The following is a 20,555-nucleotide window of genomic DNA, read 5'->3' as shown; positions in this document are numbered from 1 at the left end:
GCAGAGGAGTGCCATTTATGGCAGGGAATCCCTTCTCTAACGGAGGGGACTATATGGTAATACTTGCCACAACATCTCTACTGTCACTAAATAAGTGTCTAAATTGCTTACAAGAAAAATGTTAAAGCATCTAATACTATAATGATTTTATTAAAAAAAAGTCTCTTAAGTTTGCCTAGAATACAAGAATTTAGCTGTAAAAATTAATCACACCTACCCAGTATCTGGAGATTGTGCATGCTCTTGTGGTTTTCTTCACTTTTTGAAGTGGTGCAGAACACCTGATTATTGTTGTTCAAGAACTGTCTTTCTGTTCTTCAGTAATGCAGCTCTGAAGCATCTAGTAAAAAATTGTAGGTACTTTCATTCATCTTGTCATTCCTTCTTAGAAGCAGGGGAGAGTATGTCCAGTAATCATAAAATATATCAAACAAAAAGCAATGTGAGTGTAAAAAGTATATATTGTTAACTATGGTAGTTCTTTGCCATTTTTGTTAAGATAGTAAGACTAGTCCAGGGAAGACTGCCCATTTTAAAGACCTTGAATCATGTATCACACTAAAACCAAATTACTTTAAAGGATTTTGATCTCTACTTCCTTTTCCAAAATGGTAATGTTATGGACAGTTTAAAAGCAGTTCTGTTTTATTCCATTTTTCTGTATTCATCTGTGGTACGAGAACTCAAAAGTTATGAAACTGATTCACTGAAGGACTTGAGTCTTGTGAAGCTGGTAATGTAAAACATATCAATAAAGACCAAAATATGCTTAAAGTCTATTTTAACATCTTCCTAAAATGTTTTTCAGAATGTTATTGCACTTACCACTTGTATTTAAAACAGCACGTTTAACACACAACATTCACTACAAAAAAGCGGAAAAGATTTTATACCTAAGATTTTACTTTTAAGACCCGCTTTTTGTGCACACAGCCATCAATGAGGCAATGCGAACAAGTCTCTAAATTGAGTAGCATCCAGTTCAATAACACTTATTTCCTTTGTAATATGTCAGCAGTGATTTAATTGTGGAAGTATTGTTGCAAGCATTTTAGTCTACCTGTGCGCTGGGTTAGATGTCTGCCTGATAGTTCTTCCTGTAAAACATGAACCTCCATAGATACCAGTGGCTATGTTATTCTAAAAATAAGTTTAATCATTAATTGAAATATTTTTATGTAAGTTGAAACACTTCAGAATGAAAGTAATTTCTTATAAGCAAGAACTTGTATGGCTTTTTGTTAGAGCAAAGATTCTGTTAATATTTTGAGCTGCAGCTACTTCAAAATAATGGATCTGGGACTGAATTAGAATGTGGGTTTTTTAAAAAATAATGTTTTGCTACTCAGCAAAATAAAGAATGAGGTAGAATTGTGATATTTTCTTGTCAGCTGTCTACCACTGTTGCTGAGGGAAGACCCAGTGTGCAAAGGACAAGTGATATACAAAGAAACTAAGAACAAGTAAATGAAATCCAAGTTGCACCAGCGTGCAAGTACAGAAAAAAAGGATGAGAATAAAAGGGTGGTGAGGAGATAAGAGAAAGCAAAGATTATTTTTTTTAAAGCTCCAAAAATCTCCAGGTGCACTAAAACAACACTTTTATGAAGTATTTAGAACAAGCAATCATATTTTGAAACTCAGTTGCTGAAACCAAAGATTTTTAAAGCAACATTAAGTTTAACCTCAACGAAAATCAGACTAAGTTCCTGACAGAGTTGCTATCAAGATAAATTGATTAAGTTCAAGAACTTTGGGAGGTGGAGAAAAAATAGAAAAGCCTTACATATTGCAGGTTACTTAGAATCAGGCCTTTGACTTTTGGTTGTTTTGAAACGCAGGCAGTGTTTTAGCTGAACGCTACATGTAACGTACTTCCTGCTGGCATAGAACAACTCCTCCCTTATGTTGCCGACTGAGTTAATTTAGGATGGCATCTGGTTGTAGTTCATAAGAGATAATCGTGGAAAAGTATGAGAAAGAAGAGAATGATCCTTTGTGTGATGTGCTACAAGCTAAAAGTAATCCACTGTTTTCAATATAGGGTTTACTTCATTGTAGTAAACCAGTGACAAAGTGATTGGACCTGTACTTAGCATAAAGCCTCCATTCCGTATCAACCACAGCCCTTACTCATCTAAGACCCAAACAGTCTGAAAGCTGCATGAACTAGTACTCTCCTGCCAAATTAGTACTTCACAATATGGGTTTTTTCCAAGTACACTACCACCTGGAAATGTTCAGTCAGCAGATACAAATTGAGAAGCTTTTTCATTCTTAATAGAATTGTTTATAGTTGGGAGACAAGACACAACGTTAAGGTGATCAGAGACTTGTGAACAAGTGCATAAGGAGAGTTAACTCGTTTTTACCTGGTTACGGTACAGTACATCTCCAATTAGAATACACAACAGACTTCTCATATCCTCCACAAGACTCTCAAACTTAGTTTCCTCAAAAGACATGTACAGATTTGATAAAAAGCTAGGAAGAATGATGTGCAGCAGATAAACGTATGCCAGGCCTCCAGATACAAGACTTTGATCGGAGTTAAATTCCGAAGCAGTCTCCCCCACTGACTGTTTTGTCGGAGCAGCTGTAGATAATTTACAGCAGTCAGGGAGGAAAACGTAAGCAAGCTGAACCAGCGCAACCCAACAGTGACATTCTCTGCGCCACCACCGTCGCCTACAGGATGGACGTTTCCTTAGCTGCAGAAGTCAGCCATGACAGTTCTGGTAGATCATTCACAGTCTCCTCTCACTTCCATACCCTGGGAGAAAAAACACACAAAAGTCACAAGTCCATTAGTATTTTGAAAACTTTAAGAAACCTTTTGTCATGGTTGAACCCCATGAGTAGGCATCTTGGCACCACGTAGCCGCTCGCTCACTCCCTCCTGGTGGGACAGGGAAGAGAATTGGAGGGGCAAAAGTGAGAAAACTCATGGGTTGAGATAAAGACAGTTTAACAGGTAAAGCAAAAGCCGTGCACGCAAGCAAAACAAACCAAGGAATTCATTCCCCGCTTCCCACGGGCAGGCAGGTGTTCAGCCATCCCCAGGAAAGCAGGGCTCCATCACGCGTAACGGTGACATGGGATACCAGACGCCATAACTCCGATGTCCCCCCTTCTTCCTTCGGCTTGTATTGCTGAGGGTGATGTCATATGGTTTGGGGTATCCCTTTGGTCCCGGCTGTGTCCCCTCCCAACTTCTTGCGCACCCCCAGCCTGCTCACTGTCAGGGTAACATGAGAAACAGAAAAGGCCTTGACTCTGTAAGCATTGCTTAGTAATAACTAAAGCATTCCTGTGTTATCAGAGCCAAAAATCCAAAACACATCACCACACCAGCTACTGTGATGAAAATTAACTCTATCCCAGACAAAACCAGTACACCCTCCCATTTCAGGGTAGTTCCAGTATTTCACTGAATTCAGAGAAGGAAACGTGGAAATTCACTCACTCAAAATCCAAACCTAGTGTTAGCTCCTTACCCTTATAGTTTATCTTCCGCAGTCTGCACAAAATCACTAAACTAGAGAGAATTTAGGTGATATCTGATTTGTACAGCAAAGACAGCAATAGAAGTTAGCAGAACTATGATGCCTCTTTGTATGTCTTAGAGCCAATTATCATCCTTACATAGTTTAGGCATACCTACTACAACAATTCAAGCAACTTCATTTAACAACTATTGAGGAAAAACATATTGGCAGACCATATTTTCAAGTTGTAGAACTCACCTGTTAAATACTTTGCCCAGAAGTAGAAGATGGGTCTAGGTCTTTAGTCTGGACATACTGAGGTAGACTAAAACTGTGTCAGTAAATAATGCACTGAAATACTCTGAAGTACTTTGAAAAGCTTTCAAAACCAAGCATTAATCTAGAAGCACAAAGAATGAGGTATGAGGTATCAATATCCTAATGTTTATCACAGGAAATCATATCAAGTCATGGTTTTAGGTATTTTGAAGATTAGAATAGGAATTTTCTACCAGTGGATTTCAGCCAGCTATTGGTGTGGAGAAAGGATGCTTTGCTCAGTCTTCTACAGTTTTTTTTTTTAAACATAGCCTTAGCATCTAAGGTTCAGTACTAGCCTTTTTAGTTGCATCTAGTCTGAAAACTTTTTTATGACAGTGCCTGTTGTACTTGTATTCCTTCTTGTAACAGAGGTCAGCTAGAGCTGTGTTTGTGGCTCTGACTAGAAACCCAGTGAAAACCAACAGTTCTAGCTAAGGTGGTACTGTGTGAGAAGCCTATAGGATAAAATTGATCATATTTTCAGTTATTCTGTGGGAAGAGAATTGTCCAAGTTGTATATTTAACAAAGATCAGGAAAAGACATTTTATTTTAAAGTAGCTGGCACTGTAGAAATTATTCCAACTCAGCCTGATAAAGCCTATAAAAATAAAGGGTTTTTTTTTAAAGCCATTCATTATATGAATTTGGTCAAGTTTACTACTAAGGAACAGTGTAACAATTAGATTTCATGTTCATCATATCTGCACGCTTCTGGCTGTGACAGCATGTACTCCTTTAGTTAGGAATTTTAAAATCCATCTTACAGATGGACAACCAGCTCTTAAATTGGTATGCTTACCTCAGTTATCTTAAATATCCGCAAGCCAAAGATACATAAAAGCTTTGCTAGATCTGCCAGTAAGAAATAAGAATAAACAGGTGGTAACATGGGCCCACCAAGCAGTCATCCAGACTTGATTGAACTGGAGCATTAGAAAGCAAGAAGTGCTTCCTGTGTTGACAGTAACCGCATCTGAGGTTGCCAAAGGCCTGTCTACTCCATTTCCATATTAATATACAAAGAAAGTTAACAGTCTAAGAAAAAAGTGCTAATTAAACTCCTGCCACTTATCCTCCACTGAGAGTGCATTCTAGAAATAAGCCTCTTTATTGGCTAAGGTCAGAATTAACATGTTTAAAAATACAAAGTACAGTTAAGGCTTGACATTTTTGTCTGTAGCAGTTAAAATTATGTTCCCTAAGTCTTTACCCCACCTAAATTTCTCATCTCAGAACTTGCCAAAGAAATTAAACCAAGACTTGAAGTATGATCATCCTCAAAATCTGTATGATAAAGAAACCTAAGCTTGGAATAAACCCAAGATTTTTATGCCAGTGACTTTATGAAGTCAAGCCAGACAACCTGTTTTGGCATCTGCATGGTAGCAGGGGAAAACTGTTTAAAGTCGGAAGTTGTGAAACTAGTTACCAAGAAACAGCAGCTTCACATCAGGTCTGAAGTTTATTCCATTTAGGTTTTTACTTTTGTTTAAATAAGCAGATAGCTGAACTACTTTTACTTTGCATAGTTCTAGCTCATCCTTAGATACATCAGGCTTTTGCACTGCTACTCAGATAAAGTACTTCCTACTGCTAAAACAGACTACTGAAGTTTTTAAAAGTAGAAAGAGACAGTGACCTACGGTCTACTTACTAGTTCATACTTCCACTTTAAACACTGAAATGCTTTATAGCATTTGACTTGCTGCAGCTTAAACAAGGACACACATCACAGCTTTTCAGTTCTCAGGCCACAAGAGATTGCCGATAGTCACACAGCCTGTTAGTTCTAAGAAAGGAATTTCATGGATGCTTCCTAGCATTTGTATTCAGGTTTGATTTAAAATGCAAGCAGTAGGCTTCAACTACAAATACCAAGCTCCTCAGCTTGAGGAGATGAATAGGATTGTAATACAAGTCTCATGGGGGAGGGAATCCATACATGTTTGTGCTTCACAAGGGTCAGTCAATTTTAACTTTAAATATATTGCAGCTGAATAACAAACAGTGACTGTTTTGAGGCTTAAGAATTTCAGCTACATCACTTCTGAAGGACAGGCAATGTGACAAAGCTAGGTTTAGATGCATATCCTCTCAAAATCAAGTCGTCCTAATTTCATGACCTTTCAGTTAAAAAGGAAGCAGGTAAGTAAATCTTGAATTCATTTTGATCAAGGGATCAAAATGAATGAGAATGGCATCAAGCAAGAGCTAAACAAGTAATCCCAATTAAACTATACCCTGAGTTACTGAAACTTGAAGACCAGTTCTATTTAATAGCATGCATGTACACCCCACATCAGGAATAAGCTCAGTTTGATACATTTTAAAAATAAAGACCACTGGCAAGATTGATACTAAAATGCATATTAACTTGTTTTATTGAGGCACAACAAGGCATTGTGAATAGCCCATACTTGAGGCAATCGATAGTGTAGTAAGCTGGACATTAATACAGTTTAGGGTAAGTGCAAACAATATACATTCACAGCTTTACTAGCAAGGCTACATCACAACTGATAAAGTGCCAAATTAGTGCTGATTCAGTACCCCAACTCCATGATTTCACCTTGCACAACAGGACCATCATTTCCCCCAATAATAGAACCACATATCTTCTATGAAGTCAGTAGTAAGTGCAAAGCTAGTCCCACCCCCCTCCACCAAGGTGTTTGGAGCAGCTCTTGTAAACATCGCACTGGATTTTAGTCCTGATAAAGGAGGTATCCCGAAAAGGTGGAGTATTTCCAGCTACTTCCATAGATGGCTCCCCGATGCAGACGCAACCAGATCTGATCTCCCTGGAACAGCTGCAGGACTGCATGGTTACTAGCTGTTTCATGATCAGGAGCCCCATCATTTGCATATGCTGACACTAGGACCTCTTCATTCTTCATGAGATTCACGTACAGGGGGACATTTACAGCCAGTTTCAGCATGTGGAAGATGAAGACATATGTACCATTCACTGGACAGTTGAACCTACCAAGCTGGATATCAAAAGTTTCTCCAAGGTTGTTCAGCAACAGATCAAACACAATTGGCTGGTCTAGAGTTCCAGGGGCCAAGTTAGATGTTCTAGCGGCAGAAAAGGCAACTCTCATCTGCTGCGGGAGAGGGTAGACGTGCACTGGTAGTATGGTGGCAGCTTGGCTTGTCACTGGCATATCAACAGGGGTGATGCTGCGGGAGTCTCCCTGCCCAGAGTCCCCACTGTTAAAGGTTTCATTGTCTCGTTCTGGACTGCTCACCTGAGAGGAATCACTCCACCCTGCTGTTAAAGATGATTAGCAATGATAAATAAGTATTATAACAGAAGGATACCCTTAAGCCTGTGGGCATAATCTTAAGCAGCAAGTGGCTTTGCAATAGATCTGTCTTTCAGCTACAGGAAGTTGTCAAAGGACCCCACTGAGAACAGAACTTTGAAGCTGGTTAATTCATCATTACACTTGCAGCATTGAGCAGGATGGACTACAATTTAACTATGAACAATGACTTTTCATACTTTTAAGTAGGAGAGGGCAGTAGCTTGGAATAGTTTTAGCATTTGCCACATACACGTATTACCATAAAAAAGCATATGCTAGCTTCTTAGTGGAGATAAAAAAAATCTAATTTCTGAAAAAACTGGCAGGGTTACCAAGAGCCAAGTAGTCATTTAGTCACCTTCAAGACCTCTATTTGCACTTCAAGTTACCTCAGTACTGTTCTTCTGGAGCTGCATTCTTAGTAGGTCATATCAACTTATGATGCTGGAATATATTAAGTTTGAAGAACTAGAATTGCTTGTAAGCTTTCTGCACCCTGCTCCCCAAAGTGAGTTGTTTATCTTTTCAGATATCCAAGTTAAAAGGGTCTACAATGAAAACATTAATAGATCTAAAATTTAAGACAGTTGCCTTCAAGTTTCAAGCCACTTATTTCCACTAGAAAGGAACACCTTAAGATATTAAACAAAACTAAGTAAAATTGCTACTGATCTCACTGATATCTACTATTGACTTGCCACAATCTCATATTTATTTTATTTTTCTTCTGAAGTATATTCTGAGTTCTCCCTGACAGATGACCAGTTTTATCTGAAAACTGTTTCCATGATATGCCATCATTTCCCTTTATTCTTCAAAGTAATGATCTATAGTTACCATTCACCTTTTTCATCTATAGCACTGCTTTTCATCTATAGTCCAGCTTTTTCCAGCACGTTTTCCAGGATTAAATTATCTTGTTCACAGCTTCTCAAAATACATGCTTGGCTTGAAACAGCTAGTCTTACATATTTCTTTACATCTTGTAAACCTAAGCATGGAAGTACAGAGTAAACCTGTATTCCCAAACAAACTTTTTTCTATGAAAAATAGTTATTTTAAAGTTCTGGGATCTGACAGCTTACCCAGAATCAGGGCAGACCACACAATTAAGGGATGAAGGCAAATGCAACATGGGAACCACCCTGCATTTATTTCCTGGTCAGTTTATTTGTGAAGAAAGTTCAGTAAGGTACCATTGTGTCAGAACTTTGACATGTGAAGACACCAAATTGAGAGGTGAAGTTAAATCTGCTGCTATGCAATGGTGACTATAAGAACAGTACATAAAACTTTCATCAATATTGGTTAATTTATACCAAGCTTGATCTGTTTGATCAGTAATAGTACACTTTTTCCTCACTAGTCACACTTCAGGATCTGCTATGCCAAGCACATACATGTACCACAGGGACCCTGAGGTTAGCCTTACCTCTTGAATTTGCTCGAGGACCACTAGTTATCCCACCTCGTTTATAGCACTGCTGGTAATTAACATCCTAAGAGGAACAGAAGTATTAGTAAAATTGCTATGAGCAAATCTGAGAGCCAATGGGACTGCAAAATAGTATTTTTTCATTTGCACAATTATTTCAAGCTCTAGAAAGACAATGAGGGAGTTCATAATTAAGATGTAGATAAACAGCCTCATTTATTGAAAATTTAATTTCATATAAGCTATTGTAAAAGTAAAGAGCTATGTCAGTACCATTCTAGCAAGTTAGCTTCTGAACTACACAGTCAGGTCAGTTCATTGAGCATTACCTTAAATCTCAGGTCTGTTACAAGTCTGTACAGAAGAATATATTTCATTTAAAAGCTGAAAACGCTCCTCCCACCAGGAACACCTTTGTTTTCTTACACATTGTTTTTAGGGTTGGGTTTTTTACCTAACCAAATTCTCAGTATCCTTTTAAGAATTCATTATTTTATACTACAGAGGCATTAAGAACTAACTTTAAAGTCCATAGTAAAATGGATTCATTATGCCACATCTTATTTGCCATCTGTTTGCATTTTGAAGATTCCCTTCAGACTAAAATCAACCTATCATAGAGAGATATCTGTCTGAACTGACTTCCTATTTCAGCTGCCGTCTACTGTTCCAAAAAAGGTGTTTCAACTAGGAAACAAAACTAAACTCTAGCTTGTAAAGAATAGCACACCTGTGCAGATAATGAAAAGCTACAGTATTAGAAGACTTCTCCCATACAGTGCTCAAGAAGGCTACTGGAAACAAAGTCAATGCTTACCCTCTGAGAATATGGCATTCCAGCATAATCTCTACCAGGGAACTGCAGCTGGCCATAGTTGCCATTAGTTATTGAAGGTGAGCCTCTGTAAGCATCAAAACCTGTTCAAATAAGGTTGATTATTCAGTAGTATTCATGGTTTGGTTTACAAGTACAAGTCCAGAATACAACTAGAGCTCCCTTTCGGCAGTTAGGTGTATTACATTATGAATTGCACATCTATTCCTTATTTCAGAGTCCCACTACTCCTATAAAGAATGCATTTTATTAGCTACTCTGAACTATTTAATGTATGTATCAAAATTACATGGTTATAAATATTAACACCAGACCTTAACAATTACCTGTTTGATATTAATGGGACTTGACAGAACAGCTGAAACTTGCTAGAACCAGAGACAGGATTTAGCTGAATTAAGAAACACTTTCTTTTGCTATTACAGATGCTTAGCTATGATTGTTACACATTTAAGCATATAATATTTAGCATCTTTAGCTATTACACTAATTACCAAACCCTTAAGTGCTGGTAAGTTAGAACTACATAACTCATTCTCTGGTACATGTTCCTACAAGGTGTTGAGCAGTCTCAGCCCAGTAACTGAAACAACTTCTATCACAGACTAAATGCCCTTTCACTTCAAAGTGGAATAGGGCACACCTATCAACAACCTTAAGTTGGTAACTGCTGAGGGTCAGCCAAAACTTTCCATAGTACTTCAGCTAGCAGCAGAATGGCATCTGATTTGCAGAGACCAAACAATCCTTCTCTTAAAACCCTTCAGTTTGTTATTAATCCAGAAGTGCTCTCCACTACTGGGAACCTCTCCCCCCCATCCCAGTTTCTGCTGGTAATATTAAAGCCAGCAGCACTAAGCAAAGAGCATCTTGTTTTGAGCAAATACTGCAAGTGACATCTGAAGAGAAAATACCTGCCCAGAATGTTTGCAAGACAGATGCAAAGAGAAAGAATAAAGGAGGTAAAAAGTTCAGAAGGGTAAACAAAATTGCAAGCAGAAAAGTCTATACAATTAAATAATTTAATAACCTATTAGTAAAAGTTACTTTCATAATTCAAAAGGCTATGAAATTGCTCTGCCAATTCACCTGACACATGAAGTACAGACTACAGAAGTCAGAATGAACTTGCTTAAATTCTACAAAGGAAGACCCCAATCTCTGCACATTGCTCAAAGTCTGTTTTAAGAAGTTTCACATATAGAACTTAATCTAATGTAGTAACACTAAAACATGTTTTAACATAACATGGTATTAAGTTTATTTAAGGTGGTAGTAAATACATACATACCTTTGTACCCACCAGGGGAACGATATGAATTAGCCAGTGACCTTCCACCTCTAGCAGATCCTCTGACAGACCCACGACTGTTAATGTAAGGCTGAGGGGGTCTGGGAATAACATTGGTCTGTGCTGGATAAAAGGCAAGGCTACCATTGCTAACAGGAACAGCTCCATCAGGTTGATAATTCACTGCTTAAAACAGAAGGCAAAGGTGAATTCAAAGCTTTTGTAACTGTAAAAAGTTATCACACCTAGAAGCAAGGGCAGCATTAGGAAGTTCAGAGACTGATTAAGCTGTTCTGAATATCCTGTTCTTGTGCTCCTTCATTGTTCCAAATAAGTGGGGATCCTCCCCTTTGTTCTGCAGAGTGTAATGCTTGTTAAAGTATACTCTAGACAACCCAGGCTGTCAGGGCAAGCTTCTAATGCATTCAACAAGATTCAATTGCCTAGGTCAGAACAAGCTTGCTAGCAACATCACAAAAATAACCAAGCTAAAATAAAATCAAGTAACACCTGATTAAGAATTTTCAGTTAGAACCAACACTGTTCTACTAGCAAGACCTTAGTGGTCTATCTGATAAACTAAGTCACCTCAGTGTCAATGTCCTTCAAAGTAATGAGAGAAACTCAGTCTTACCTAGATAGCAATAAGACAACTGTGGAAAGCTAGCTATTTGGGTCAGTCTCTTCAGACATTCCTACCACATGTTATTAGACAGTTCAACACCAAGCAACAGGTACTCAAGAATGCTTTTCACTCACAGGATGGTTGAGTGGTTAGCTTTAAATACAGACCTTGCAACCATGTGTTTCCACAGGACCATGCTTTGTATCAATCCAAAAAGTTTGAAAACTGATCCAGAGTGACAGTCTAAACCCCTTTCTGAAGTCTGTGCAGAATCACTGCACAAGATTAATAAAAAAGCATGATGTTCCATCAAAAAACTGTATAGAAGGCTGATCACCTGTAGTCTCAGTGATGAGAAGGAATATTCAAGCTGAACATGCTTTCCTGACTGCTATGCTTATATTGTGCCTTGGAACTCTAATCTTCATGTGTCTCACTGACTTTACACAGTATCAGTCTATTTCTACCATAATTCTTATGAAGAATCCTCTGGCAGAAAACCAGTAATTTTAAGTGACCTTGAGTCACTTGATCAGATGTCTTATAAATCCAGATTCCTAGCTGCCAGCTTCCTTTCATCCTGGAACCTGTTTCAGGCAAGTTTAGGGGCTAGCCTCATTTTAAATTCTTAGTGTCAGCTATATAAATTCACCTGGTACAGTATCTGAATGTCAAGCAGGTCAGTTGTGTTGAATAAGGCAGCTCAAGACCCCACTTATCAGAAGTTTAGTATTCTTCAGGTCAGACACTCGGACTCAACCAGCTAATAAAGTCAGCATTGGTAAGAAATCAGAGCTATATAAACAGAAGTAAAAGGAGGATTATCTTTTGCTGCAGAGTAGGCTGTCATCAGCTTGCACCTGCTTCAGGCTTGAAGTGTATGCATGAACCATTCCTGCAGTTCAGCTGATTCTCAACACATCACTAAATTACACTAACTTGTGATTGAGGCCTCCTAGTTAGGAAATTAGCCTTCCTAGGTAACAAACAAGTGACAAATTTAGGGCTTAATTAGGAACAACATGGATCTCTGCTACAGAAAGCTAGAACTTCAACATTGTAAGATACAGCTGGAATGATAAGTAGGAGTGGCAGACATGACCTGTCAGTAACTTGTCAAATGCTCATCTCTAATATAGTAAGGTGCAATATCCATGTGAAGATTTCGGCAAGTACTAATACAGTCAAGATCAGCCATGTGTTTTACAATAATTATATGTGAGCTATAAATTCAAAGGAAAGATACCAGCCCATTCTTTAAACAAGAAAATTCTAAATCCTAAACAGCTCTCAGATGACATTTTAGTCTTGTACTAGCAGCACAAAATACTTATCACTTTGGGATAAGCTTTCAGTGCTGAGGTGAATTACCCAACTTTCATATTTAGAATTCTGCAACTCCCAGCACTACAGCAACACTTCTATCTATTACCAGAGACCAATTTAATGGTTCAAAATGAAGTATGTCATTACCACTTCAATTCCAAGCAAACACTTGACTTACAAGTATCACTGCATACTGGAGTTTCCTAGTAGGTGGGAAATGTCTTTATCAGGCCTGTAGGTGACACTGTCTATACAGCTAGTAGAAAAACTAGTTTGAAGCAGCCTTTCATCCTGCTAGCAGTTTTGAAATTAAGTTTACACACCATACATCAACTCTAATCAAGTTGATGGTAACACTAATGTTAACAGGTGCTACATAAAGATTTAGAATTTCACTGATTCAGAACACGCATTACTCACAGCACATTAATGAATTAAAATATTGCTATAACCTGAAGAACTCTGAGGACTACTTGAAATAGGAAGACAAGTACAGTTCTCACCTGAAGACAGAGATTCTTGTGAAAGAGAAGTTTGTTCTGCAACATGAGAAGATTGCAACTGGCATTGAGGAGGAGTCTGTGTACTTGCTGTAGAGAAACTCTGGTTGTATCCTGCTGAATATGAAGAATCCTCTTTAATTTCCTGGTCTTTACGCGGAGGCAGTGGTGCATTCACTTTAAATACCTACAACATATTGAGACAAACGCTTAACACTACCAGCTAAAGTCTTTGCCTAATGCCACTACCATGCTATGCTGAGGTTCAACTACATATGCCTAGATCAGCTGCAAGAAGACCAACTGTTTTAGAAAGAATCAAGAACACTGTATTTCAACCCATCCTTTTCCTTCTCAGTAAACTTGTAGAACTTACTCCTACTTATGTAGGTACTACCCAAGAAGTGTAGCTTGATTGATCATAGCTACCATGTTTGGTCAAAAGAGCAGCTACCATACAGTAAGCTATTTTGCTTCAATGGGAAGTCAACCATTGGATTGACTCATTGACTACTTGTCCTTGCTGAAACCAGGACAGCTATAGGATAGAGTTAATTTTATTCCTAGCGGCTGGTATAGTGCTGGGTTATGGATTTAGGATGAGAATAATGCTTATAACACACTGATGTTTTCATTATTGCCAAGCAGTCAAGGACTTTTCAGCTTTTCATACTACCCCACCAAGGCAGCAGCGGGTGCCCAAGGAGCTGGGAGGGGACACAGCCAGGACAGCTGACCCAACCTAGCCAAAGGTGTATTCCCTACCATATGACATCATGCTCAATATATAACTGGAGGGTTGACTGGGAGGCAGGGCAGCTCAGGAACTTGCTGAGCATCAGCTTCAGGTGGTGAGAGTTGTGCTGTGCATCACTTTTCTCTATTATAATATTCCTTTCCTGTCCTATTAAACTGTCTTTATCTCAACCCACAAGTTACTTTTTTCATTTTCAATTCTCTCTCCCCTCCCAGTGGGAGTAGGGGGGGTGAGTGAACAGCTGTGTGGTTGTTTTAACTGCCTGTCAGGTTAAACCACAACAACAGCTTTTGACCTGAAGCTGCAACAGCCCACACTGAGATGAGATATTCATTTGGGAAGAATACAGGTCTTGCTACACATCTTGGGACCTGATGCAACTCTACTATCCACTCAGATAAATACCCTATTAGACAGCCTTCACACCTTTGATAAGAAAAGGAAACTTGAGGCTCAATTTAGGTTCCTTTAGAGCACACATGCAACCTAAGTAACAGAGTATTTAATTCAAATTTTAATGTTACAGCCTGGGCAGTAGGGTGTTGCATAGATATTACTGTTAAATCTAATCAGGGTTCTGTCACTCCAGTAACTGTATTGCTTTATAGCCAATAACCCCAAGTTACCACCACTGATGCTGTCACGTGACAACTAGTATCAAGCTCAAGTAGGAAAGAAGTCTATTGTGGGAAATTTAAATCCTTTTACTCAAAAAGACCTGTCAGCAGTACTGATACTAAGTCTAGAGGTGTATCTAACCATTTTCCAAGATGAAACTGTCTGAAGACAGACCAGGGCAAGACTAACTACAGCTAGATGCAAAGAATAGCTTGACAGTTCTTGTCATTTGTAGAAGCCTCTAATTACAATGGGGAATGAACACTTTTTCCAGGATCAGAAAGCCAAGTATTTCTTCTAACAGGGAGCCAGCAGAGAAAAACTTCATGATACTGAGGCATCGAATATAAGCTTGAACCATTAGAAAAACACCACAAATTCTGGTTCTGATTTACCAGACGAGTGATCACAGTGATCCAAAACAATCTTCTTTCTGAAAGAAATTTGAAGATGCTGTGCAGTCAGGCTGTCAACACCCACATCCTGGACTATTTGTAGCAAGTGGTTTACTTCTTCCAAAGACTGAGCATTACAGGTGGAATTCTAGTAAGAGTACTTGGGCTACAGGTAGGATCTGCCTTTAAGCTCCCACAAGCACTGTGGCAGCAATAGGGTGTTCAGACATCCAAGGACATGTCAGAGGCTTCCATTACTGTACTACTGCTATTTGGCAAGAAACCACCTGACTCCTGGTAATCTACTGAAATCCAATGGCAGTGCTTTCCTGGCAGCAATGAGAATCTAAGCCAGGCAGGGAAGAAAATCCTGCACTGCAAAGTTAAAGACTGCCACCACTACAGGACGTATTAACATCATAGCAATTTAGTGACAGATATTTGCCAGTTTGACCCAAAAAATCCCAAGAGAAATCTTGAACATTTAACATCTGAAAACAGCTTAGCACTAATTCAAGTGAACTTTCAATGATACCATTTTGATCAAAAGCACTCTGAACACAGGCACTAGGTTCAGATATAATCAGAATGACTGAGACCAAGATTCCATATTTATATCATGAGATTGCTTATGTTATAGACTTGGCCCCAGAAAGACTCTTGATTCCTTGATCATAGTATGCTGCTATTTCTCCACTTTCATGAAAAATCACCACCTAGCATAATTTAAACAGATTTCACTTAGAAAGACCCACCTCCCTACCACCACCTGCCTTGCTCGTAACATATACAAAGAGTCTGTACCTCTGAGGAACATTCTACTTGAACCTCTTCTACAAACATAGAAGACCAAAGAGAAAGTCATGGTGGCAATTACTACAGCCCACACCAGGATGTCATAGATGTTTTAGTCGTTAATTTCTGTGCTTTGAAAGGCTATTGCTACCTTCTTCCACCAAAGCCTACTACATATCTCAACACTGCAAGATGCAGATTGTCCAACAAGTTGTGGAACTGCACTGGTACATTTGTTAAAATGGAGAATCTCAATGACCTCTAAGCTTGCTTTTGAGCAAGAACATTAAATGAAGGTTTCTAGCATCTTCTGAAGAAGGTATCAGAGGAGTAGATAAGCCCAAGTACAGGGAAGGGAATGTTAACAACTAAATGGAGATCCCTCCTCTGAGTCCCTTTAAGCTTGCACTACAGATTACAAGACAGTAGCAATGTTAATAATGTTAGAGAACATCACTAATGATGTATGGCCTGAAAAAATAGTATTATTTGCAAGAAACACCATTCAGTCCATATGGACTATTCCCTAGACATCTATATCAACTACTTGTTAACAAGATAGGATAATGAGCTACACCAGTCTTTATCAAGGACACATTTTCCATCATTCCAGTGGACTGAGTTCTACTCCACTAAAGCAAACAGTTTAAAAGCAGCAAGACAGGTTCAGGCTTCAGCAAGCTTTTAGTTGTAACAGCTATACACTTCAGGATTCCCTCTCTCCTCTGCAGTCTTTATTATTTGAAATCTATGCGAAAGAACAGTTTAAGTAGAGTCAACTTTACCTTGGGGCACTGCTATAAATCTGTTTAGTTCAGGTCTGACTTCTCACTCTTAGTTCCTTGCAGCTACTAAGATATCTCAGTATTAGATTTTGGACTATACAGAGCAAAACCAGGATCTCTATTCTCAGATGATCTGCTTTAAGTTCTGAAGGCATTGGAGAAGCAGAGTTCTAATCTAGGTTTGTAACATTAAAACATCAAAATGATCTATCAAGTTCTGCACTTTATCAAGGGGAGCCAGTTCCCCAGTATTAGGGCTAAGTTATTAGCATTATTGTCAGTTGTTCTTCTGTGGCCTCATGTTGCATACTTACAGTCTGCATAGCCTGAAAGGGAGCTGCTGTTATTGTGACAGAACTGCTACTTGCTGGAGGAGACTGAAAGCTTTGCGCTGGTGGTACTGGTGACATGGAGGCGCTTGAAGTAGGTAATGGTGACTGTGGCTCACTTGGGAGGGGAATAGTTGCCTGAGGGAAGAACAAATGTGATGGAAGGTCACTTGATAGTTATCAGGCAGTAACAGAAGCAGTTAATTTGTTCTAAAGCCTAGACTGACAGAAGTCAGCAGTTTCTACAGGATGACATTTGGACATAGTAGAGCTACAAAATAGCTTTTGCTTACAATTTCAAATCTTGCTGTGCATTCTCAGCAAACAGTACTTCTATTGCAGTCTCTGCTGATTAAGTGAAACGTGTCTATGAGCTACTATACATACCACTCATTGTAATAATTTCACAATAGAGACATAGGTATTTTTCCCCACCACTAAGGAAACACAGAACACCTTCTGTTCCATTTATAGGAAGATGATTCTCTGGCTGATATTAAAAGTGACTTTTCCAAAGGAACTTAGGAAGTTTATGGGGGTTGATTTTTTTTCCCCTCCCAACCTAATTCTGTTTGAGATTAGAAACTATGCTGAGTTGTCCAGACAAAGCATTAACCAGCATTAAGTCTCATCTGTGCAGATAGCAAAGTGAAGTGTTGATTTAGAATATCAATATTTATAGGAATCAGAAGTCAAAGGGAATGTGAGGCTCTAGACACATTTCAGTAGCCAATATATTTACCTTACCAGTATTTGTGATGGCTCACCTGGGCAACTTCAATCTTTTTAGGTATCAGTGGCTCAGAAATACGTGAACTTGTCTGATACAATGGCTGGGAAGTATATTTCTCAGTCTCTTGAGAAAGTGATGCTGATGCCTAGAAGAAGCCATACACGTATCTGCCATTACAAGTATTGCAGAAAGAACAAAGTTCTGGTAGAGCTACGAAATAACTAGTGCATAAGTTGAAACAAGTGGATTTTAAAAGACCCTGACAAACATTAAGTCCAAAGTAAGTGTACCAGATAGTCATCTTAACTAAAAGCTTCAAGTAATTAGCTTTAGAAATTCAGACTTATATTACCCTCCTTACACAACAGGTTGTACAACTAGCCCTGTAAAGTCAAATAATTTTAAGAACTGTAGATTGCTTCCAGCAGTTATTTACAATCAAGTCTGCAACACACACCCATCTCATTGAATTAAATGGAAAGACATGTCTGATGTTAAACTTCTGGTAAGCTGTTGAACAAGGCTTCAGAGCCAAACTTTGGTTTGCCTTTGTGTTCTACAATTAGCTCACACTTGTAATGCTAAGTTTAAGAGTTGCTGTCCTGGTTTCAGCAGGGATAGAGTTAATTTTCTTCCTAGCAGTTGGTATAGTGCTGGGTTATGGATTTAGGATGAGAATAATGCTGGTAACACACTGATGTTTTGGTTGTTGCCAAGCAGTCAAGGACTTGTCAGCTTCTCATACTGCCCTGCCAACGAGAAGGTGGGGGGCACCCAAGAAGCTGGGAGGGGACACAGCCAGGACAGCTGACCTCAACTGACCAAAGAGATATTCCATACCAAATGACATCATGCTCAGTATATAACTAGGGGGTGGGCCATGAGGCAGGGCAGCTTGGGGTCTTGCTGAGCATTGACTTCAGGTGGTGAGAAATGGTGCTGTTCATCACTTGCTTTATCATCACCAACTTCCTTTTCTGCCATATTAAATTGTCTTTATCTCAACCCACAAGTTTTATTTTTTTCATTTTTGATTCTGGGGGAGGTGTGAGCAAACAGCTATGTGGTTGTTTTAGCTGCTAGCCAGATTAAGCCACAACAGTTGCTTATACTTAGATACACAGCCTAGAGCTAAAGACCACCGGTCCCATCCTCACCATTATACCATCACAGCTGCATCAGATAGAACTGCACTTGCATACTAGGAAAGTGCACTGTCACCACAGGGTGTATTCCCTGGTTGTGCTGGGATCAAACAAAGCTTATCTACTGCTTTCTGTGAGAAGCAGGACTCAAAAAGACAGGTACCACACTTCAAGTCTAAGAGACTAGGGATATGCTGGGCACAAGCAACCTTAATTCCAAACAGGAAGTTTGCAAAAAAACTCACAACATTCTACTAAATTAGATGTTCTACATTATAGCACAGCACAAGTCTTCTGGATGCATATTAAACAGCAAGATTATTTAATTCTTGTCAGCACAAGTCTTATGACACTGTAGAATTGAGAGAAGGTGTCAAGAACCAGGCCAAAACTGCCAATTCAAGAGGCAGCAAGACTGTAATATCCCTGTCAAGACTGTTACATTCAACTATACAGCATATTGAGGAATAGAGTAAATGCTACATGCAGAGTATACTGATAGCATGTACATCAGCAAAAAACATTTTAAAAACATGAACATTTTCCCATTATAATCTACATACAATCTATTAGAGAGTCCAACAGGTAAGACCCAGCTGCATTCCTCAACACAGCAACACTTAGCAAGAGATCTTTAAGACAGTGATCTGCATAAATTGAAACACTATTTTCAGCTCTAAACCATATAGATTAGCTGAAGATTTAACTGCACATAAATACAGTTAAGAGAGCAAAGTCTGAGGTCTTAGCTGAATATCAGGAAGTCACATTCCCAGTATTTCTTCAGTTAGTGCTTGAGAGAACACATCTCAATCTTCAGCTCACATAGAAGTCTGCCATTTCGTGACAATATCCATCCCAATTTATACTCCCTCTAATGACAACATAGAGGATGCATCTACACCATAACCAAAGCAAATATTTATGCTGCTCTTATGTTCCCACAAGAATATGCACCACACTTTCTAGCCAGCATTTTTCATCCCACACCCTTCCCATTTCAAGAGGCAGACTGTTCACTTTGCAGTCATGCAGTATTAGGAAGACCTTTCCATCCACCTGTAAGTATTCCAGAACATAGGCTATACTATTGCTGTTACTTGCATCCTGTATCTGTATATTGTTCGAGATAGTTATTCAGGAAAGGCCTCACCACAGCTTTCTGTTAGGGCTGGCTATTGCACAGATCTTTGAATGCCAGTGAACCCTGGGGGTATTACCTGTGGTGTCTGTGGTGTCACCAAGTCTTCAGTTTCAGAGCCAGAAAGAGTCTGATCAGCAGATGCTAGGGAAGTATTTGAACCATGCAGTGTCATGGATGAAGCAGCAGCCTTGCAAGAAGAGAAAATTGGGATAAGGTTTTGAAGAATTATCTTAAATGTTTGGTTTCACTGAAACTCATACTCTGGGCGTTTCCAAGTAAACCTCAGAATGAGGCAAGAACCAAAGTGCTTTGACCAGTTAGTCAAAGCTTCTTAGGAATTTTTGTTAGTGGCAAGGAAACCTATTTAAAAGCCAATGTAGCAAGACATGCACACACAGTAAGTGAATTTAAGGTTCACTTAACCATGGCTGCCAAAGCTTGAGACACTGTATACTTTGGCATAAGTGAGGATCTCAAAGATGAAGACATGTACTACCTCAGAAAAAAGCAGCATGTTCTCCTGCACACAACTATTAGCTATGACTTGAATCTATGGGTTAAATATTCAAACTATTTCAGCATGTCTTCAGCAGTGGTTTACTTCAAGAAATTTCAAACATTTGTTGCTGCTTTTCAAGCAGAAGAGCAGCCAACTTTGTCAGCATTTGAGTGATCTCAGACTTGCAAGCTACTAAGTTATACGAAATTTGTTAGAAAAATA

The 20,555-nt window shown here is 38.9% G+C and overlaps 1 protein-coding gene across 6 annotated transcripts in view; it reads right to left on the bottom strand.

Moving 5' to 3' along the window:
* Positions 1-2,673: 2,673 nt before the first annotated feature.
* CAPRIN2 (caprin family member 2) overlaps positions 2,674-20,555 on the bottom strand; it is a 40,140-nt gene continuing 22,258 nt past the window's right edge. For 3 of the 6 annotated variants that reach the window (XM_054812831.1, XM_054812829.1, XM_054812834.1), the window contains 8 exons: positions 19,911-20,021; positions 17,580-17,690; positions 16,798-16,950; positions 13,137-13,320; positions 10,683-10,868; positions 9,374-9,474; positions 8,554-8,620; positions 6,191-7,084 (listed from right to left, as the gene is read on the bottom strand). In XM_054812831.1, the coding sequence (XP_054668806.1) occupies positions 6,516-7,084; positions 8,554-8,620; positions 9,374-9,474; positions 10,683-10,868; positions 13,137-13,320; positions 16,798-16,950; positions 17,580-17,690; positions 19,911-20,021 (1,482 nt within the window). In that variant the 3' untranslated portion in view covers positions 6,191-6,515. Of the gene's footprint in view, positions 2,774-6,190; positions 7,085-7,566; positions 8,113-8,553; positions 8,621-9,373; positions 9,475-10,682; positions 10,869-13,136; positions 13,321-16,797; positions 16,951-17,579; positions 17,691-19,910; positions 20,022-20,555 lie in introns of those variants that run through there. The other 3 variants (XM_054812833.1, XM_054812830.1, XM_054812832.1) reach the window with 3 other exon arrangements.

The sequence above is a fragment of the Grus americana genome, chromosome 1 (assembly GCF_028858705.1).
Source record: "Grus americana isolate bGruAme1 chromosome 1, bGruAme1.mat, whole genome shotgun sequence".
Taxonomy (NCBI): Eukaryota; Metazoa; Chordata; class Aves; order Gruiformes; family Gruidae; genus Grus; species Grus americana.
This window is presented reverse-complemented; position numbering and strand designations above follow the sequence as displayed.